General features: G+C 41.0%; 1 protein-coding gene across 4 annotated transcripts in view; it reads right to left on the reverse strand.

Annotated features, from left to right (window-relative positions):
* Positions 1 to 628: 628 nt before the first annotated feature.
* Positions 629 to 17,820, reverse strand: part of MOCOS (molybdenum cofactor sulfurase) — a 234,075-nt gene continuing 216,883 nt past the window's right edge. For 2 of the 4 annotated variants that reach the window (XM_090137216.1, XM_090137215.1), the window contains exon 17: positions 10,952 to 11,016. Coding sequence is in view for 2 of the 4 variants with exons in the window: in XM_090137218.1 (XP_089993344.1) it covers positions 10,906 to 11,016 (111 nt within the window). In the remaining 2 variants the exon portion in view is untranslated. Of the gene's footprint in view, positions 4,578 to 9,400; positions 9,748 to 10,850; positions 11,017 to 17,820 lie in introns of those variants that run through there. The other 2 variants (XM_090137218.1, XM_090137217.1) reach the window with 2 other exon arrangements.

The raw sequence follows: 17,820 nt of genomic DNA on the forward strand, positions 1-17,820 counted from the left end.
TACATACAGGAGCATTCTGCTGTAATAAAATTAAAATATGAAGCAATACAGCCATTTGTATCTTTGGATGGGCTCCAAGCATTCAAACCGATGCGTACATTTGTGTGCGAGTTATTTGCGAAGAGCGCTCGAATGACAAACATCCCGTAATTGTGGTGCTTGATCCCCCAAGAAGCTCATCTCTGTAATTATAATCATTGTCTGAAAAAACAATACAGTAACTGTGCAATTGATGCTTGTCTCCACTTCTGTCACTGAAGTGACAAAATATCCAAGCCATGTTCACATCTGCTTCCTTATAATGCTCCATTTGTCCTCACCCCAGTATCTAGCCATAACCTACAATTATGCGTCATTAGATTTCTGTGGAACTGATTAAAGGCTGTCCTATTCAAGGCTGATTTGGGAATATTCCAAAAGCCTAAGGGCGGACCCTAACTGGCATAAATGAAGCAGATATAAGCAGCTGATTCTTTAAACATCATGGGTTTCTCACTTTCCCAGTTCCCACTGCTACCCAGTGCAATGTGAACAAGATGAAGTCCTGAACGTACCGGTCCAAAGAGGCAGGCGATGGTGTCATCCATACCATGTGGGCAATCCTTGCTTTTCCTTTCTCATTCAGCAGAATAGCAAGTGCTGGTTTGTTCTACAATGGCTTTGTGGAATTACTGCAGAACAGCTGCTTGCATAGCAGGAACAGGCTGAGTGGGCAAAGAGAGGGAAGGGACCCAGTGCTCTCTTTAAATTCAATAAAGGTTGCTTGTGGAAAAATGGTGCTAAAATATGTGTCTCTGACTGGGAGCAGTGGAGCTGTGAGGTTCCAAGACATGAAGTTACCAAGCATAGTGTTAGCTAAACGTGCTTCAGCAGCCACTGTGTGCAAGTAATAGGCTTGATGTGTGTGGGACCCAGAGCAGATAGGTACCAAAGGCTTAGGAGGCTGTCTATACAGTCAGAGGAAAGAATTGGGCTTGCTGCAGGTGTGGGTTGCCTGAGCTGTACAAGACATCTCTCTTAGGAGGAGAATCACGCCCTAAACCCCACTGAGCCCAGGCTCGCTCTCCATTTTCTGCAAAGGGGACTGACTGGGACTGAGATGAATTCTGTTCTTCGAACACCGCACAAAACCAAGCAGGTTGCCATCACCTTCCTAACCACACTTTCTGTTCCCTTTCTCAAACAAGAGGTGAGCAATTTCTATTGACTTGTGCCCTGTGTACTCCAGGACAGCTCTGGGACATCAATCTCCTGAGATCTACTACTTGGGCCCCAGAAAGCAAGAAGAGTCGCAGAGCAATACATAGCAATAGCACTGATGAACATGTGACTGCTTAGAAGCAAAACTAGAGAGGACCTGTGAAATGTTTCAATTCTTCCTAGGACCAGATTTTCTGAAGATGATGTAAAATAGTTGTAATGTTTGTGAGCTTTCTAGTCTAAATTGGACACCATCTCAACATTTTGGCTTCTCAAGATCGCAAATCAAAAGCCATCACATATATTTAAGCAAAATCTAATTCCAGCTTCCATTGAAGCAGTAATTTCCATGTGACATATATCTGCTGTTAAACACAGTACAAGTTTCTGCAAACGGCTGTAGGACAGTTGGCACACACTATACTTCACTGGAATCTATTTCAAGGAATTCAGATTTAACTTCTTGCCCATTCAACAATACTACCAAAGCTTTTTCTCCTAAACTGACAGTTGCTTTAGATTAATGAGAAGAAAAACCTCCTATGTTGGAAGGACCATGGGAATGAAATCAGCCTGCTGAGTTACTGCAGAAACTTGAAGGGATCCAGGGACAAAAGGCTATGAGAAGGAGCTGTGCTTTCCCACCCTCTTTGAAGGTGATGCAACATGATGCTAATCCAGGAGATTTTTTTTTTCTAGCTTCAGTTCAAGGGATCAACAAACACACCTGAAGGCATGAAGGATATGTTTAGACAAAGAAGATGAGAACAGATTCAAAACCTCAGACTTAAAAAAGCAGGCAAACAAAAAAACTGCGTAAGGCAAAAAGGAGATGACTGCAGTAACTGCAACAGCAAAACTGTGCAGAATAATGAACTCGCTAAGAAACTGCTGCCAGCACCCACAGATTATCAGTTAACACTGCATGCTGTTCCACTATCTAATCCTGCTTATCAGTGGGGGCACCATCCGGATGCTTGTTTTTAAATATTTGGTTCTCTTTCAATCTCGTTTTCTCTCTGAATGTGGTTACACTGTAGTGTGAGTTTTTCCAATGGGCTGGTGAGCCAAGAGTGTTGATGCACTGTGCCTCTGCTTTGTAATACTCTCACATTTGCAGCAGGTATTCCCAGAGCTCTGCTGGCTGGCTTCATTACTTCTGGCTTTGTGTCCAGCTTCAGGCTTTCCCAGAGTTCAGCCATTACAGATGGAGGTGTGCTGAGATCCTGGTGGGCTAAACATCCCTCCATCCCTCAGGTCTGTAGCTGTTTGCTTTGATGATAGTAAGACACACTAGTCTCGCTAGCAAAACAATGCCAGATGTAAACTGAAAAGCCCTATATTAAATTAAGAAGATCACACTCTTCAGATCAAGGTTGTTCTTGCTGAAAAAGGCAAAAAGAAGTAGATATACAAGATATCCAAGTGTTAACACTGAGGATCTCTATAATTACAAATTAAGATAATACGTATGCTCATTTTCAGTACTCCTAAATTAAACAGAAAAAGGAAGGATCACATTAGTTGTTTTCATTCAAAATGCATTGACAGAGAACGAAGTTTTCACTACTTCTTGTCCTGGGATCTTTCTCCACAGTTTACCTCTTTGGATCACCCTATAGCAAAGAAGTTGTGAAGTCAAGATAATTTCTTTCAAGAAGGGAGGATAAATAGTGAATAATTGAAGAGAATAGAGGACATGGATGTTTCCTTTGGCCATGGAAATCTTCACGTAGGTTGGCTCCTGCAATTCCATTGGCAGCTGATCCCACCCTCTGAAGCATCTAAGTGTACATCAGGGGTCAGAAACTGCTTTGAGCAATGCTGAGTTATGTAAAGGCAAAGCTGTTCTGAATCCACTGCTGTACAAGTCCCCTTCTCACTGCTGGTCATCTTATGTAATTCCCTATTTTCATCTGAAAGAAACTACCATTAGCAGAAACCGGCACTTCTTCACCCTTACTGCTGAAAATTATTTTCATAGGGAACAAAGACCCAGAAAGGTATAATAACAAGAGGAAGAAAACAGTAGTGTCTATTAGTCAGTGCATGTACCACTGACTACTGTTTTTCTCAGAAAACAGTAATTAAGTATAAATAGATAAGATAATTCTAATCTGTGCTGGAAATGATAGGTTAAAACTCAGTTGGCACAGAGTATGAAATACACAGGAAATCACTAGTATGATTTTATACAAATGAAGAAAAAAAGATATATATATAAAAAAAAAAGAGTTAAGCTAAAAAAAGAAAAAAGCTTCATTAAAACATCTTAAAACTGATCATTTACAGTGTAGGAGGTTGCTCAGAGTTAGTTGGAGTGCCCAATTACACAGTGTTTCATGGGTGAGTAAGCTTCCAGACTTCTTTTCAATGTGCTGACCAGAGGATATTTGTAAGCTTCACTGTGTTTAGTAAATACCTTAGGATAGATGAATTCCAAGTGACAGCCACATAGTTTCATGCAGCAGAATGGTGACTTGTCATCACCGTCACGTTAGCATCACACAAAACATCAACAAAGAAAGGGCTAGTCTGCTGACAAGTGCCTGTGACACCTTCATGACATGGAGTGATGTTTCTCTTCTTCCCAGGTACAAGTTTCAGAAGTGTGGCTCCTCCCATATTTACTTCTGAATTTCATTATTTCATTTCTTTGTCTTGTACTCATTTTCACAAGCACAGCTCCTTCAAACATGCCACAAAGCAAGCTGGCCCTGTTAGCTCTGTCTTTGTACTTTAAGACCTCATGCAGAATGATCTGGCCACCTGAACAAAGACCCTCCAGAAGCAACTTCCAGAGGCAATTTTAGTTAGATCCTTAACCCTACAAGATTACTTGCTCCTTCTCCTGGCAAATTCAAAGCTCTAATAGCACTGAGCTTTACACTTAAGGAAGGAAATAGAAATGCTCCCACACATCTTCATTATGTGCTAAGCACCCAGACATCTCCGCTCAGATCAGCAAATAAAATGTCCCCTCTCAGACAGCAATAGGACAGGCCATCATCTGCTTAATTCTCTCATGAAGACCTGCACACACTTTTGATTTGTCATCAAAAATCAAGTAAGGTTTGTCTCTTTGTTCAGCCGGATATTTGTTACAATTAGATGAAAGGAAATGACTCGTCAGGTCAGAGAGGGAGAGCCAGAAACTGTTTTAAAAGCTGCATAGGATAAGTATTTCAAGAATATGATTTTCTTAGAGATAGATTTGCTGAATTTAATCAGTCTGCACTTATTACATTCATTACATATAGATGCCGCTTCTTCCTGCACACAAGACTCTTCAGCTTTCTCATCTATGTGTGGTATGCTTTACATCTCAGCACTTTGAAGTTGTGCATCCATTGATGTCCTCGCAGCTAGCCATCGACCTATGATTTTAAGAATTCTTTTATGTTTCCAGATCCTCTCTGCAGCAGGGAATGCCATCCAGCTTGTCATCCGTTCTGCTGCTGATCTCTTTGGCGTCTATTCTATGCTTGCCAAGAATAGGGAGATTTGATCAAAGATGTAAATAAAAAATACAGTTGAGACTGAACTGTTTTTTGTTCGCTCAGGTAACTTAGAAGTAAAAGTTCAGGCTGCTATAAAATAGGAGAGGTCGTTCTAGAACATGGCCAAGACTATTAAGTAGATGTGACTGTTTAAAAGAGAATTTTTTTTAATATTTCAGTTGACATTAACCTTCAACGGGTGAACTACTTATTAACCTAACTTTTTAACTTAACTAACAAAATAATTCCTATTCAGTTTCTTAGAACTGTCGTATTGGTTTGATGGAAAATTCTTTTGACTCAACAAAAAAATATAAGCAACGCTTCAATTTACCAAATAAAATTCAGCACTTCCACATGAAAAGAGGACAGTGGTATTGAAAAGAGGTCAGTGGTAATAATGCCTACATGTGAATACTGGTATTTTTCTTGTTAAATACCCAGATCTTATAAATCCACACTGATGCCATGATTTAGAATCTTCTGGGAAAAGGATTCAAATTTGCTTATTAACTTCAGAGGGCTATCTTTCTGCTATCTCTGAAGAGGCAAAAAGATATGTCTGCCTCATAAAGAAATGACAAACGTAACTCTGAAGAACTTGAAATGCATTGTCTTTAAGAAGCTTCCTTGCAACGTGCTAATCAGCTTAAAAATGTCCTTTTAGTGCTGCAAATTTTGCACAGAATTTGAAACAGAAATTTTCCATTATTTTGGAATCTATGGATCTATGGTATGCCTTAGCAACACATTTTGCTACTTCTTTGCAATAATACAGGAAAAATTTCCTCTCAGAATGAGCAGTGAGGCAGTGGCACAGGGTGCCCAGGGAGGTGGTGGAGTCACCATCACTGGAGGTGTTCAAGAACCGTGTGGATGTGGCACTGAGAGACGTTTGTGGATGTGGTGAGGATGGGTTGGTGGTTGGAGTGGATGATATCAGAGGTCTTTTCCAATCTGAATGATTCTGTGATTCATTCTGTGATTCTAATACAATTGGTTTTTTGTGATTACATGAAAGTGCCTTGATCTTTGTTATTTTGCTGCCATACAAATAAAATGGCTAGGAGTTTGCTCTAAATTGTTATATTGTTTTTTTAAGAATTACCAGGTGTTAAAAATTTGACTTCATTTTCAAGACAGGTACATAAAATTTGTCTGCTTTTTGCACAGCACATTGGCTGATTTAAGCATGAAGCGTAAGCACTCATTTCAAAACCACCAAGAAATCCAGCCAAGGATGAGTGTAGTATGAGGCTTTACCACAACATGATGCAGACAAGTATTTTAGTCTGTAAGTACAAGAAAATTAGACTACTAGGGGGAGAAAACTCAGGCAACACTTACCTGCTTGTAACAGCAGAGGGGTTTGGGTTTTGTGTTTTAAGGTGGAGCATTAGCAATATAAAAGGAATGACTTCAAGTTGCACCAGAGGAAGTTCAGGTTGGATATTAGGGAAAAATTTCTTCGAAAGAGTGGTCAGGTGCTGGAACAGGCTGCCCAGGAAAATGGTTGAGTCACCATCCCTGGAGGTGTTCAAGAAATGTTTAGATGTTTTACTAAGGGACATGGTGGGGAAATACTGGTGGTGGGTAGACAGTTGGACTGGATGATCTTGGAAGTCTTTTCCAATCTTGATGATTCTATATTCTAATAATATGATTCTATAATACTCATAATAAAAAAAAACCACAATGCTCAAGTCAGAAAATTATTAAATCCTGAATTCTGACCAAAATAATGTGTGAACTGACAGAAGTTTAAATATTCCTACTTTGATAAATTGAACATACTTGTTCTTACAATGACAATGCTGGCTATCTATCATTTGCAGTTGGTTTTTTTTTTGTTTTTTTTTTGGTTTTTTTTTGTTTTTTTTTTTGTTTTGGTGTGTGTGATGTTTCATTTTGGTTTTGTTTGATTCATTTGGTTTTTAATCCAATCCTTTACGTTTTGCAGTATGACTTCTTTGAAATGCCCTTAAGTACCAGGCACAATCTGTAAATGAATGAGAAAACAGAAGTGGAACGTTGGTCCACCTGTGTTCAGTAAATGAATGAGAGGAAGTAATCAGCAGGAAATTTGACCCTATTCTTATTTAACATTCATCCAATGCCTTGAGAAAAGGGGATCTTTTTCCACGTTCACTGCTGGAGGTAAGTACCAGCAATTACCACAAGTACGCAGTCTGAGTCCTGTGTTACGCAGCAAGGGCTTTAGGAAGAAGGCTGAACTACTATTAAGTATTGTGTATTTCTGTTTCGAAGCCCACATATTCTGTTCAGTGATTTATTTCAAGGTAACATTTCTTCCATTAATAGTTTCTACAGAGAATTACACCAGACAAATAAATAATAGGGAATACAGCTCATAGGCTGTATTTGAATAAAGACCCAATAATAATAATAATAATAATAATAATAATAATAATTAATTGGATGCCTTGGATATTTTAACTGAGTAGTCAGGAGTCCCTAAGCATATAATACCATTCAGCAGCTAATGATGCAAGCTGATGGCACTCTCTGTAAGTGCAGGTCAGCTTCATATTCAGGACACATCTGCATTAACATCTTAATCCAGATCAGGGAGGCTTGCTGGTGACCCTTCCAGATCCAGTTTGGCCTAAGAGAATGTGAATTGCATCCAGCTCCAGCCACAAATATGCTCTTTTTCCACACAGTAAAAAAAACCACGAGACAAAGAGTGTGAATGCTCCGTAGATCAACTGTTGTGCACTGATGGATTGCTAATGTAGATGAGACATCAGAATGCTCTGCACAGCTACTTCAATGTAGTGGTGTGTTTTTGTATTTTTGGGGGGGTGATCAAGCATGCTGCCTCCAAGAGAATATATTCCTATATATGCTATGGAGTAGCAAGCCATAGTTTGAAGAGAAAGAAGGGACAGAATAATTGAAATAATTCTGTGTTTTGGAAGCAGCTGGGTGCAGAGGCTGGATACTTTTCACGTCACTGGGCTCCAATTTCTTACCAATTTTATCTTTTTCTATATATTAAGAATTTAAGTATTTTATCATTATTAAAAATAGTTCAAATTTATTTTTCTTTTTCCAAATGAGACTATTTTGCCTCTAACTAAAAATGAGGTCAACTTTTCATTTAAATCTGTGCTTAAACTCCCACTCTTTTGTAATATCAGAATGTCGTACGTGACTGAATGCCATTTTCCAGAAACCTCTGTTCTTAAGCTGTTGCCAAACTAGCACTACTGTTTCAGATATGGCCTAGCACAGGTTTCATAACAAAACTATACATTTCAGTTCATTTCAGCAGCTGCTTCCTAAAAATCCTTCAGCCTGTTGAGAGCTGTTATCTTCCAGGAAAGGCAGCAAAAAATTAACCCGTACATTTGAATTTGTGGTAAATGCCTGAGGAACCTCACCTTTGCTCCTGTTAGCTAGTTCTCATACAATAAGTAATATATAGCTCCACATGCATAAATCTTGTGCATTTGCAGAGTCAAAAGAGTGTAAATTTCTTTCTAGTGGTGCCAGGCTCTTCCCCTTCCAAGACATTTTGAACATGCAGAAGAACAAATATCTTCTGCCTTTCCTTTCCTCACCTGATGCCCTGCAGACACCTGCAGTATTTGGGCTCCTCCCAAGGTCAAAAGTGGGACAACTCGTCCAATTGTAACAAAGGTTTTTCTCCCAAGCCTGAGTGCCATTAAAAACACTGACATGAATGTGCGCAGTCTTGGAGAACGTGGAAATCGCCCGCTTTGTCAACACAGTGGAAAGATTTACTGTTTTTAATTTATGTGGGTTGCACCATTATTAATATGGTAGATTGCTTTTTTAATCCCAGTACTGTTGTCACCATACAGAAAAAGTTTGATGCTATGATGCATTTCTTTAGGATATGCAAATATCAGTGTGCACAATTATCACTTATACAACCACAGAATCTTAGAACTGTTTGAGTTCCCCTGCAACAAACAGGGACACCTATGGCAGATCAAGGTGCTCAAAGTCATGTCCAGCCTGACCTTAAGTTTCACCAGGGATGGGCATCCACCACCTCTCTGGCAACCTGTGCCAGTGCCTCACTGCCTCACTACCCTTATTGTAAAAGAACTTTGTCCTCATACCCAGTCTAAAAGCAGTTAAATAATCTTCTCAGTACAGAAATTTCTACCTAAGGTTTGGGGCATTTTCATGGGGCAACTTCGGTGAAGAAGCAGGCTTTGCACTTGACCCCATTACAGCAGTCTGTGGGCATTCTGATTTTATTGGATGTTCCTAATATCTGTGCAGCTTCTCCCTGTGCTACCCACCAGGCAGGTTAATGCTTCCAATGGAATGAAACCTTCCTGTGACATGAACCAGCAGTGTGCCCTTGCTGCCTAGAAAGCCATGGGGTATGTGCCCCATTCCTGGAGACATTCAAGATTGGGCTGGATGAAGCTCTGATCTGCTGTAGGTGTCCCTGTTCATTGCAGGCAAATTGGACTAGATGACTTTTAATGGTCCCTTCCAGCTCAAACAATTCTGATTCTACAACTTCAGCTTGGATACTGGAAAGAGGTGGTGGGAGAGATTTGTCAGGGAGCAAGTATCAGAGGGATGTGCTCAGGACTAAGGCCTAAGCAATGCTGAACCTGAACAATTCAGGTAAAGGCCACCCAAGAGAAACCAGGGCATGTCTTACATTGTCCTAAAATGAGAAACTAGGGAATGTTTTATGTCATCTTAACATGAGCAGGTGAAGCTAGCTGTCATGAACACGAGGCACAGTGGACAGAGGACCTGGGCCAGGAGAGCCTGACTCAGTCCCCAGTCAGCAGGGCTGGAAGTCCTAGGACTGACCTGTTGTGGCAACCACCTCACTTGGGTGATGATGAGCTCTGGAAACAGTTTCCTAATCTGTGGGCAACCACCTCGCTGTGTCAGGATATTAAAGAGAGAGGCGTCTTCTCCAGGAATGACCACCTTCCTTTTTTCCTTGTTAGTGTCAGCAGCTCCATTTTCTGCCGTTGTGTTGGGCATAGAGAAAAAAGTCTGTGTAAAACTGCTGTATATACTGGAGGGAAAAGAGAAAATTAGTATATTAACAACAAATTAAACAACTTCCTAAAGGTCATGTTAAAACATGCTTCCTGAAATGACTTCAATTAGTGAAGGGAGACTCAGATTGCTTTGGAAGTTTTCCCATGTCTAAGAACCTCTTCTTAACCCTCAGCTTGACTAGTTCTCAAAAAATCAAATTACAAACCATTAAAATGTTTGCCAACAGCATTCGTGAAGCACATGTTGCTTCAGATTCTTGCTAAGAAATGTCCGATCAAAATGCCGTGTGACTCAGTTATTCTTGAATTGGTCTAATTTTGCCTGTGAAAACTATGAAGAAACTTGCCAATTGCTCATACGCCTCAACGGATGCAATTTTAACCAGCTCAGTCCTCTTTTTGGAGTGCACTCTTCTAAGTGCAGAAAGTCATTTCTTCTCATTTTTATATTTTTCATTTTGGCTGGGTTTGAAGGAAATATGTGTCACTTATAAATTAGCTTATTATAGCCCTGTGTTGAGTTCATATGGGGGAGCATCACTGATATAAATTAAATTCCTTCATTATTTTAAATTGTAGTCTTAACCCAGGAGCTACAAGCAAAATACACAATTATCTACTCATAATAACATGACTCTGACCAAGAGGCAGTGAGGACACCAAGATGCTGAGTGAGCCATCAGGCCAAGTAACAACAAAAATCCTTTGTACAGTCATTTTCCCAGACAGCTTCCTCAAAGCCTGAAGAACACCATTTACATCAGAAAAGCTTTTTACAAAGCATGTCCAGGCTGGGCTATGACCAATGGTTTGCCATTTGGTGGGGATTTCTCCTCCTTTTCACAGCTCTAGTGATACTTGGCAGCTTTGGCCTTTTCCTGAATATCGCACAGCCCTTCTGATATCAGCTCCAGTCTATGATCCCAGCCTTATCCTGTGTCTAGGAAACTATGCGACTGTGTTTCTGCCCTGACTGTTGGCTCTAAGATAAGTAATGCTTTGGATCCTGGGGGCTGTAGCTTGATTTTCATAATACTGTATTTTAGGAGATCTGTGTTGGTTCTGCATTGGGAAACAGGAATCAGAATGCAAGCAGCCAAAATCACTTGGTACTTACCAGGCATACTGAAGGATGGGTTCTGCTTAGAAAAGCCTCGTGAAATGAGAGTTATTCACTCAAAGAAAAGAGGAATGATAGCAACAAGATGTAGGCCGTGTGCTGAAGAGCAGATTAGGGATGGTCTGTTTGCTAATGTCATCCAGCCAGCAGCCATTCTCTCCCTCTGCATTAAAAAATATACAAAATACATTTAGTATTTGCTATCAGTATGAATGCTTTTTAAGATTACGTATAGAGAGGATTTGCAAAGGATGGCTTTTCCAGAGGCACAGGATTTGTTAGCTTGATTTCATTACATTTAGAAGTACGATACAGTCATCAATATATACTACAGTGTAGTACAGGTTAGACATCCAACACATTTGCTATTGTGGTAGGTGAAGAAATTCTTCATTCTAAGTCCCCATTTTATCAGCGTTATGAGACATTTCTAATTTGTGATAAGTGTCATATCTATACACACAAATAATGTTCTTAAAATACAGCTCATTAAAAAAAATTGGAAATAGACTCAGCTTATGAAGAATAGCTTGCCACACCACCGTACATTTAACAAAGGAGACAGCAGAACCTGGGCTCAGATTTTACAGATGCTATGCCTTAACTACTGCTTAGTTTGAGCAGTGCAAGACAGATGATTAAAACAAGAGCCCACACTCTCACAGGCTCACTGCCCACTGAAAGAGGAAGAAGGGGAAGAATCTGCCTGCCCGTTTCCTTCCACCTGCTTCCCATCAAGCAGTATTTACCTATGCAAGTGCTTATACACATAAGAAGGGGATTGCATAGCCTCTGTGCACTAAGATGCCTGTGAGACATCCTGCCCCACGGTCTGCTCCAGCCCAGGGGAATAGCCTGGAGCAAAGGAAGTAGAAGCGTGTTTGGTTTGCATGACCTACTCCTTTATGGCTGGGAGGCCAAAAATAATTTCCTCAGGGTCTTTCCATTGATTCTAACTTGAAGATGCTGAAAATACAAATACAAAAAATGTAAATATTCAGGCACCACTCACAGATCCACTTCCAAATCATGTGAATGAGAGAGGAAATAAAAAGTGCCTACAAAGCCGTGGTGGGGATGATTATGTATGTATCCAAATTACCAGTATTAAAAACAAGGAAAGAAAAGGATAGCCTAAACCTGAGTAAAGCTCAGCTGCAATGCACAGTAACCACAGCATATTTCACACACAAATCTATGAGGAAATATATCCTCTTCCCAAATTCTCTTGCTGGCATGTTGTCAGTAGCCACTGTTGCCTTCATTGCTTATTCAGCACAACATCAATAATATATTTTTTTTCCCTCAGCAGTTACACACATATCACCAAAAGATTTCCTGGCATTTATAAGGATGCTTTGAGACACTGTGATCTTGAAAAAGAAGACCTACATGCACCCGCCTATCAATCATGGGCACCTTTTAATTAGGGTGAAAGAAACGCCTGCTGTGTTAAGCAAGACACTCAGAGGTTGGTTATCCCTCTCTGTCACTATATAAGACCAAAGCCATCTTGCGTAAGGGCATGTTGCAGGGATGAGAAGGACTTGGTACTGCAGTATATCTCATCTCATGCTGGGGGAAGGGATTAGCCAATTGTTCATCAGTCATGTTAAAGAGCTAAGAGAAAGAGGGCAGGGATCCTCAGCATTCTGCACCAGTTTACAGGGATGTATTAAATGAACACATAGAGAATATGGAATTGTACATAGCAGGTAACAGGGAGGGCTGATCATCTGTGGACCTCCCAGACAGATGTGCTGTGCAGTTGTGTTGGGGAGGAAAGAAATGGCTCGTTGGGGCACTGGATCATGCTTGGCCTGTCCCAGCCTGTAAGAGTGCCTGCCAGACTTTTTTTCTTCCTTCAGTAGTAAAACTGGAGGAAAAAAAAAAAGGGGGGGGGGGGGGGGGGGTGGAGAAAAGTAAGTTTTTTGGATGAGATCAAGCCAGATTTCTTGTCAAAATGAGAGACTTCATCACATTTATAGATGGTGACTGAAATTATATTCTCAAGCATTTCTGTGTTGACATAAGGATATGATGTCACACATTCCTCTTTTCATTATCAGTCAAACGTTTCAGTAAAATCACTGAATCAGAAACGATTCAGTAAAATCTGGAGGAACCAGATTCATCCACTTCCCCTTCTGTTTTAGGGGACATTTTTATCTGAGGACAAGCAAATATCTCAGAGGCATAACTGTAATGCTAAGAGGAGGAAATGAAGAAAGGTCTCCTGGTTCCTTGACCAAGTTGCACAAGAACCACTTCATTACAAAGGGCAGGCATGGTCACTGGGGAAGAGAAAGGTGGGAAGCTCAAAAGCAGGAAGAGATGCTGTCAGGGACACAATCATGCGCAATGCCACGTGGCAGCAGGAGGAAATGACTGAGGAGGCATCTTATCACATTGGTGAGATAAGAAACATTTGAGGTGACTAGACCAAGATGCAGTCAGCAAAAGTTCACAGAGGCCCAGGCATCTCTCTGCTAGAAAGCAAGTCCTGAGTCAGAGGGAGGTCAGGTGGTCCAAGCAATGATCTGCAGGCTGATTTGAAGACAATAGAGATAGTGTGGGTAGGCTAGACAACAGCTAGGACAAGAGTATTTGAAAGGTGGAAAGGCAAAGAAAGGACAAATCATAGAACAGTTTGAGTTGGAAGGGACTTTTAAGGTCATCCAGTTCCAACCCCCCTGCTATAGGCAGGGACACTTCCTTCTAGACCAGGTTGCTCAAAGCCCTATCCAGCCTGGCCTTGAATGCCTCTAGGGAGGGAGCATTCACAGCCTCACTGGGCAACCTGTTCCAGTGTCTCACCACCCTCACAGGAAAGAATTTCTTCCTGATATCTAGTCTAAATTTGCTCTCTTCCATTTTAAAGCCATTTCCCCTCATCCCATCTGTACTTGCCCTTATAAAAAAGCCCCTCCCCAGCTTTCCTATAGGTCCCCCTCAGGTACTTACAAATCATGTAAGGCGCAACAAACAGCACAGCTAAGAGCATTGTGTGTACTTACAATGCTTAAAGATTGCTCAGAAATGTTGTAGACAAAACAAGAGTCCACAGTCTGAGACTCTTGCAGTCTAGTCAGAGACATGACAGTGCACTTGACATGAACAAGGAATGGGAGGCTGAGGGATGTAATAATAAGTAATGAGCTGCAACAGGGACAGCACAAACTTAAATTGAACAATACATGTATAGGTTGTTAGAGTCCGGCTTTGGGATGGAGTTAATTTTCTTCATAGAGGCTGGTATGGGGTCACATTTTGAATTCAGGAGGAAAATTTAAAAAAACCCTACATTTTAACTGTTGATGAGCAGTGCTGCATAGAACTGAGAATGTTACAGCTTCTTCTACTGCCTTGCCAGCAATGGGGGACACAAAGAGTTGGAAGGGGACAGCACCAGGACAGCTGACCTAAACTGTCCAAAGAGATGTTCCATACCATCACATGGCAACATGCTGAACAACAAAACTGGGACAGTAGGCTGGGGGTGGGTGCTGCCACTGCTCAGGGACTGCTGAGCATCAGTCAGCAACTGGTGAGCAATCGCCCATTTTGTATATTATTTTCCTTCCCTTTCTGTCCTATTAAACTGTCTTTATTTCAGCCCATGACTCTCTCCCCCATTGCACTGGGGGGAGTGAGCAAACAGCTGCTCTGCCTGCTGAATTAAACCAAAACAAGGTTACGGAAGAATCTCCCAAGAAAACGAACAAAAAATTTCCACTTCTGACACCTGAATAGAATGCTATGTACAGCTGGGAGATGAATGAGGGGGTGTCTCCCTAGAGGAGTTCATAAACTGTTTCATGTAGAGGAAGAAACACAGCCTGAGTCTCAGCAAGGGCCGTGCAGAACAGATGCAAACATCTGAGCACCTGTCACAAGTGTCAGCCTGTGTAGACATCATTTGATGTGTCCACAGAAAAAGCAGAATGACAACTGCCACCATAAGAAAAACTCATTAGAGTGGTGATACATTGCTAGACAGGAGTTTTCATCATTACCAGGAGTCTTCTTAAAGTTCAATTTCTGTTGTATGAAGCATAGGCCTGGGAATGTACTGTAATTTCTAGATAGAGATACAGGGTTGATGCTTTGCTGTCTTGCTTCCCAGTAAATCATTTGATACCATTAAGTCTGTAATGCAACTTTATGTCCCAGCACTACCATCATGCTTGCTTTATAGCAATTCAAAAGACAATACAGAACTCAACGTGGCTGATATCTATTACATTCTTATCTAAGATGAAAATATCAAAGCAAACTAAATATCAGACATCTCAGTGATTTTAAGCCCGGAAGTCCACTGGAGTCATCACTAATTGTACAAGAGTTAGATCAAGATCAGTTCTCTGGGCAAAGTTATTGATTTCCTCATCCTATTTTGGATTCCATACTTTTTTTATTCCTCACTAGCCACAACAACAGTCATGATCAGCAGTAATACATAGAAAAGCTGGGGCAGAAAAGGGATTTTCCTCACACCTAGCACAGTAAAATCCCACTGGCATTAAAGTGAATTGCAGTAAGGAAGTTTCCAAAATACACTGTCTATCAAACAAACTTTCACTGTTGTACCTTCCAGCATAATCTACCAATAAATACATTTCTCATGGACTTGATATATGAGGCACATTTTCTTTTCTCTACAGTAATTTGCTTAGGATTCCAGGAACTGATATTCTAGAAATGACCAAATGGTCCAACACTACATAAGGATGCCTTATAGGACTTGAATATATTTGCTTTGGAAAAGATAAGATAAATAGAATAGATAAAGTTTGCCATCTAGAGGAACTATTCAGAAATCCACTTTTTTTTTTTTTTTTTTTGTCCTACTTAATCTGTTTAATGTATTTTAGTATTGATCATAATTAGTCAACCAACTGAAGAGATTTCAACAAGCTGACTAGGATACCCAACCTCAGATCATTCTTTGTGCTACTCAGCTTCCCCCTCTTTTCCCACCCTGCAAAAGGACCCATCTTGCCCCTATAAACATTCTACTGCAATGTCTGTTCCCACTGCTCTCCGTACAGTGAAAAGAACAGACAGCAGTGGTGGGACTCCTACCTGGCATTTTGGTGAAGGGTTATCCAGAGGATGGACAAGGTGCTAAGCCCAAAGGTCTCCTTCATTCTGAGTTGTTCTGTGATCCCATGGAGCCCCTGGGGATGCTTTCTAGGGAAGAAATACCAGCAGCATCTCTTCTGTAAAGCTTACCATTCCAAATACCAACCATGAAAGTTTGGGGCTCAATTCTGTTGCTTCAGGGGGCTTAAATATAAACCTCTCCTGATTCAAGGAAAATCCTTATTCTTTCTCTGTGGAAAGAAAAATCTTTAGAGAATGCCGAAAGACAGGAAAGTCCTCCCTCATTCACCTGTGGATAAATTAACTGTTAAGTCCTGTCACCTGTTTATACCTTTTTATGTCAAACAAGAGAGTTAAAAACCAAATAATAAGAAAACAACATATAAGCAGCTTTTAGAGTCAGGTATGAAACATGATAGGTCCTAGACCTAGTGGAGTTTATACATCTTAGCCAAGATCCCAAGGTATGAGCCCTGAGCAACCTATCCTTTGAAGCAAGTTGCTAGGAAAACTGGGCTGTGAGGTGCCAGGCACACTCCCTGTGCCACTTTCTCTCACCAGCCTTAGCATCCTTCTCACCTCCCAGTAGGGCTGCAGGTAGGCTGAGCTGCAGCTAAGAAGACTGACAAACCTCTGCATGGGGTTGAGAAAGGCAGAGGCCAGCAAAGAAAAGCACAGATAAAACAGCAGGTTATGGGGTAATCACTTCAATCTGGAGCATAGGAGCAGGAAAGAGATCTAGGATACAGGGCAGTGGAGCAGCCTGAAAAATGCAGTTAATGAAGCAGGAGTAAGATGCTATAGTTCTGGTAACCTGCAATAAGATGAGAGGTATTGCCCTCAAGCTGCACCAGGAGAAGTTCAGTTCGGTTTGGGTATTAGGAAAAATTTCTTCTCCAAAAGAGTGTTCAAGCACTGGGAAGTGGTGGAGTCGCTGTCCCTGGAGCTGTTCAAGAAATGTGGAGATGTGGCACTTGGAGCACGGTTTAGTGGGTGTGGTGGTGATGGGTTGATGGTTGGACTTGATCTCTTCCAACTGTAATGATTCTATGATTGTATGATTCTATGAATTAGAAGCCCCCACTTGTGGTGGGATTGACACAGCAGCTGTAGTAGTAATGTCTACAGTACAGGGTGGAAGAAAAGTGATCATGGTGAGCAGGCATGAATGCATCCAGGTAGCAAGGCCACAGGACGTTGGGGCTACTGACCTTCAGGTAAAAGAAAGCTGCCCTGGCTCTGTGCAATGCAGTCAAGGCTGCTGTGCCACTTACCCTTATCAAACATGCCAAGCAATTCCCAGGTACTTTCTCTTGCATCAGAGTGGATTAGGTAAGCAGAAACATGGCACAGTGATGCAATTATTTGGCTCAACACAGTGCTAGGCACAACATCATTGACACTGTGTGTTAAAATGCCTCAATTTGAGACCTTAGCTTCTGCCTCAAGCACAGATGCTTCAAAGAGATTATAAGAAGAATGAGTACCACTTTTGTTTCACTAGATGGAAAGTAATATCTCTTTCCAGCTTCAGACCCAGCAGGTTAAACCACTAAACAGAATTTCACATGAATTTCAGTGGGCAGGACTTAATCCAATTAAGCAAATAGCACTGTCCTACTTCATTTGAAATCAAAAAGAGTTTTGCCATTTATAGAAATCAAAAATTCTTCATTACGCTTTTGCTTTTTGATGGGCACGCTGATTTCAGAGGGGTCACGTCTCTGAGGAGGACAAAAAGATGCAGTCAATGAGAGGTGAACATGACCATAATATGAGCTGCTATCTGTGAGATCATCCGTTCAGGGATTCTTCTGAGTTCATTTTTAGGGATCAGTGTCATTAACGCTATAAAGCCAGA

Source organism: Phasianus colchicus, chromosome 3, assembly GCF_987193195.1.
Source record: "Phasianus colchicus chromosome 3, bPhaCol1.hap1.1, whole genome shotgun sequence".
Taxonomy (NCBI): Eukaryota; Metazoa; Chordata; class Aves; order Galliformes; family Phasianidae; genus Phasianus; species Phasianus colchicus.